At 56.9% G+C, this 3456-nt stretch overlaps 2 protein-coding genes across 2 annotated transcripts in view; both read left to right on the forward strand.

The window, feature by feature from the left end:
* Positions 1–640: 640 nt before the first annotated feature.
* ACA1_372560 (chromate reductase) lies at positions 641–1313 on the forward strand (the record flags this gene model as incomplete). The annotated part of the gene is made up of 2 exons (XM_004334232.1): positions 641–1031; positions 1093–1313. 2 exons carry the CDS (start codon positions 641–643, stop codon positions 1311–1313), a joined length of 612 nt encoding a protein of 203 aa, XP_004334280.1.
* A 300-nt stretch (positions 1314–1613) lies between these two features.
* Positions 1614–3456, forward strand: part of ACA1_372570 (uncharacterized protein) — a gene marked incomplete at both ends in the record, with an annotated part of 4115 nt that continues 2272 nt past the window's right edge. The window contains 6 exon segments of the mRNA XM_004334233.1: positions 1614–2356; positions 2499–2604; positions 2710–2844; positions 2972–3026; positions 3159–3271; positions 3291–3338. Of these exon segments, the coding sequence (XP_004334281.1) occupies positions 1614–2356; positions 2499–2604; positions 2710–2844; positions 2972–3026; positions 3159–3271; positions 3291–3338 (1200 nt within the window).

The following is a 3456-nucleotide window of genomic DNA, read 5'->3' on the forward strand; positions in this document are numbered from 1 at the left end:
TACTCAACAAAAGATCATGTACTGTTGCTGAGTTCTTGTGTCTTCTTGAGTCTGCTGGTGCAGTCACCATGGTGCTGGCCACATTGTAACATGGGATGAGCTCCTTGGCACCACCTAGAACAGGGAAGTTTCAGGCCCATAGCAGCTTGCCCATGCACAGTGCCATGGTGTGCACCTTGAGAAGGTGCTCTGTGGAGTTGGGCTTGGGTGTTGGCACAGGTTGCTCAGTGAGGATGACATTTGTGGACATCAGGCTGGAAAAGAGTCTGCATGGTCTGACTTGCCAAGGCCCAGGCACTCAAGGAGAGGAAGTGGATGAAGGAGGGCTGGGAAAACAACCTCCCTGAGAAGAAACTCCTCACCATGGCTGCAAGAACTTGGTGGGTGATTGTGGTGATGGTAGGCAAGGTCACAAGGCTGCAAGCAGTTGGCTTGGTAGTTGTTTCATAGGCTACCTGTGTATGAAGTGAAATCATGATTTTATGCTGGCATTTACCAAATCTTCAACAAGACCTGGTGCGGGAAGGAAAGGTAACCCCGCGGCGAAGGCTACCACGGTTGGTCTTCCCTTGTGAGACGGTTATTTAGCCCACTTTTTCAACCAACCTCGCAACAGTTCACAACAACTGTTAACTGTACCATGGCTAGCCGCAAGTCGCTGAAGATTTTGGGTATTTCGGGAAGCCTGCGCCATGGCTCGAGCAACAGCGGTCTGATAAGGTCGGCGGCCGCGTCGGCTGCGCGTCTGAATCAATCTACGCAAGATTATCACATCAATTTTCAGATCTACCAAAGGCTCAAGGACATTCCGCTCTACGATGGTGACGTTGAGGCCAAGGCCATGCCTGAGTCTGTCGTTCACTTCTGCCAGGCCATCGCCGAAGCCGACGCGCTGCTTATCGCCACCCCTGAGTACAACTACAGCGTTTCGGGCGTCCTCAAGAACGCCATCGACTGGGCTTCGCGTCCATACCGTCGCACGCCCCTCACCGGCAAGCCAGTGGCCATACTCGGCGCTGGTGGTGTATCTGGTAACGTTACCCCCCCCCTCCTCTCCTACTCTTCTCGCCTTTCTTATCGCTGCGCAAACAGGGACAAGCAGAGCACAGTATCATTTGAGGCAGGTGCTGCTGGACGTGGCCATGCCGGTGCTGCCCAAGCCCGAGGTCATGGTCAACTTCTTTGCACCGGGCAAGTTCGATGCCACCACCGGCGAGCTGCTTGACAAACAGGTGAAGGGCGAGATCGAGCGCCAGCTCCGGGCGCTTGCTGTCTGGACGGCTACGCTGCGCGGTTGGACTCCTACGATGTAGACCAAAGGTGACAGTTAGATGACACTGCATTGAGATAGAATTAAAAGTGCTCAATTGTATTTGGCAAGGAATCTAGCACACACAATGTGCTGTCATTTTTGGATCGTGTAGCAACGCAGAGGGTACTGTAGGATCTCACTACCGGCAGAGGAGCAACCATAGGTGCGGGACCCATCTACCCGCCAAAGCCGTATATGTCCGTGCCCGCGTTATAAGAATGATTATGACCTGAAGCTCCGGAGTCTGCTACTTTTTATATTTTACTAGGTCCTAGGCTTTTCGTTAACACGCCCAACAAGAATGGCAGACGCATGCGCAGCAGAAACCCTCACGTCCTCTTATGTGGATCTCTCTGCGCCGGTTCAGGACGCCGCTGCATCCCTCTATTCGGCTATTACGGCGGAATGCGAAGGTGGAACATATGACGACACCGGCGTGCCCTACGTCTACTCGCCCTACGTTGACCCCACCCGCTGCCTTGCAGGCAGCCCAACAATCAAAAAGAAGAGCAGTGCCTGCGTGGACGTTCTCCATTCGCCCTTCGTGCAGGTCCCAGACGGCTATTCCACTCCCGTGCACGGCAAGGCTTGTGACGACGTGGGCAACTTCCCCGATCTCCTGGAGGAGGCTTCGCCCTCCAAGGCACCACCGTCGACCGTCAGCGATAAAGGTGGAAGCACGCGTGGTACCAGCCCCTTCTCGTCAGAAGAGGAGGCCGTGATGCAGGTGGAGGCCCTGCTTGCATCGCTCCCGTCGGACAAGTCTCGCCAGCGCGTGGTATCACAGCTCAAGGCTGCACAAGGTGGTGGCGACTTCACCGTGCTGGAGCCAGCAGCTGTTGTCGCCAAAGGGAAGGGAGAGCGGGAGAACATGGACGGGGTTCGGCAATGGAACGAAGAGTATCAGAGCGTGGTGAGCAAGGGACTCAAGAACCTCAAACCCGAGGACGTGCGCACCATTGCGCGACTTATGAACGACTTTGTCCGGCAGGCCGAAACCTACGCCAAGATCATCATCAACGAACTCAACGTTCCCGACCACCGGTACACCGAGCTTCATCCCTTTCCCCCTTCCCTTCCTCTTTAGCCCCCTTCTTTCGCCTCCCCCCTTCCCCCCACATACCTCCATCACTCCTCCACCCCCCCATGACGATGTGTGGGTTGGGGTATGCGCGTGCGTGTGCAGGAAGACCATCAAACCGGCCGGGGTGGGCGGGGTGGCCGGCGGGAGGAAATACATCGTGCAGGGCATCCTCTTCAAGTTCTGCCTCGACCCGTTGGTCTCCAAGAAGGTGCTGCGCCACCACATTGCCATCCCTGGCTTGCCGTGCCCCCCGTTCCCTTCCTCATTCTCCCCTCCCGGTGGTCCCTCCCTCGCCTGCCTTTGGAACGCGCAGCCAATGACGTGGCTCTACGGTGGCGATCGGCCGGACGATGATGCCGCCATCAAGGCTGCAGGCCTGGAGCTGCAAGGTCTCTGCACGTCCACCACCGCAACCATCACCAGCCTCCACCACCCGCTTATCGCCCTGGTGCGTGCACCCGCCTACTGGAAGGCCAAAAGGCGGCAGTAATAGTGCTGTTTTTACTTTGTATGGTGTAGGTGCGTGTGGATATTTTAATGCCCTCACCCACACACCCACCCACACCCACGTACAGATCGATTACAAGGGATTCAGACTGGTGGCCATCTGCCTGCTCCCAATTGGGCCAGGTACACTCAAGTATGGTACGATGACACTCTCCCCTCCCCCTCCCCCTCTCCTTCTCCTCCTCCTCCTCCTCCTTCTCCACTCATCAGCTGCTGTTCGTTCGTCGCCCTCCGTTGTGCATTCATCGATCGCAGGTTCAAACGATGCAGGGCACACAATCAAGGTGGGCGACGCGAAGCTGGACCAAATGATGGAGCTGCTCGGAGAGTACCTCAACCTACGCAAGCACCTGGTGGGCAAGCAGGGGGTGCCTCTGGTGGGGCCAGGCGACATCGAAGGCCATCTGGGCACCGACGGGCGCTATTACCTCCTTGGTAAGCGTACCGCCCACCCCTCGCGCCTTTCGCTTCTGTTGTTGTTAGGTTGGCGTCTTCCAACCACCTAACCGTACCCCGTGACCGTCCACCACCATTCCCCCCCCTCGCTAGTCAT

The sequence above is a fragment of the Acanthamoeba castellanii genome, assembly GCF_000313135.1.
Source record: "Acanthamoeba castellanii str. Neff unplaced genomic scaffold scf7180000084679, whole genome shotgun sequence".
In the NCBI taxonomy this organism is placed as follows: domain Eukaryota; phylum Discosea; order Longamoebia; family Acanthamoebidae; genus Acanthamoeba; species Acanthamoeba castellanii.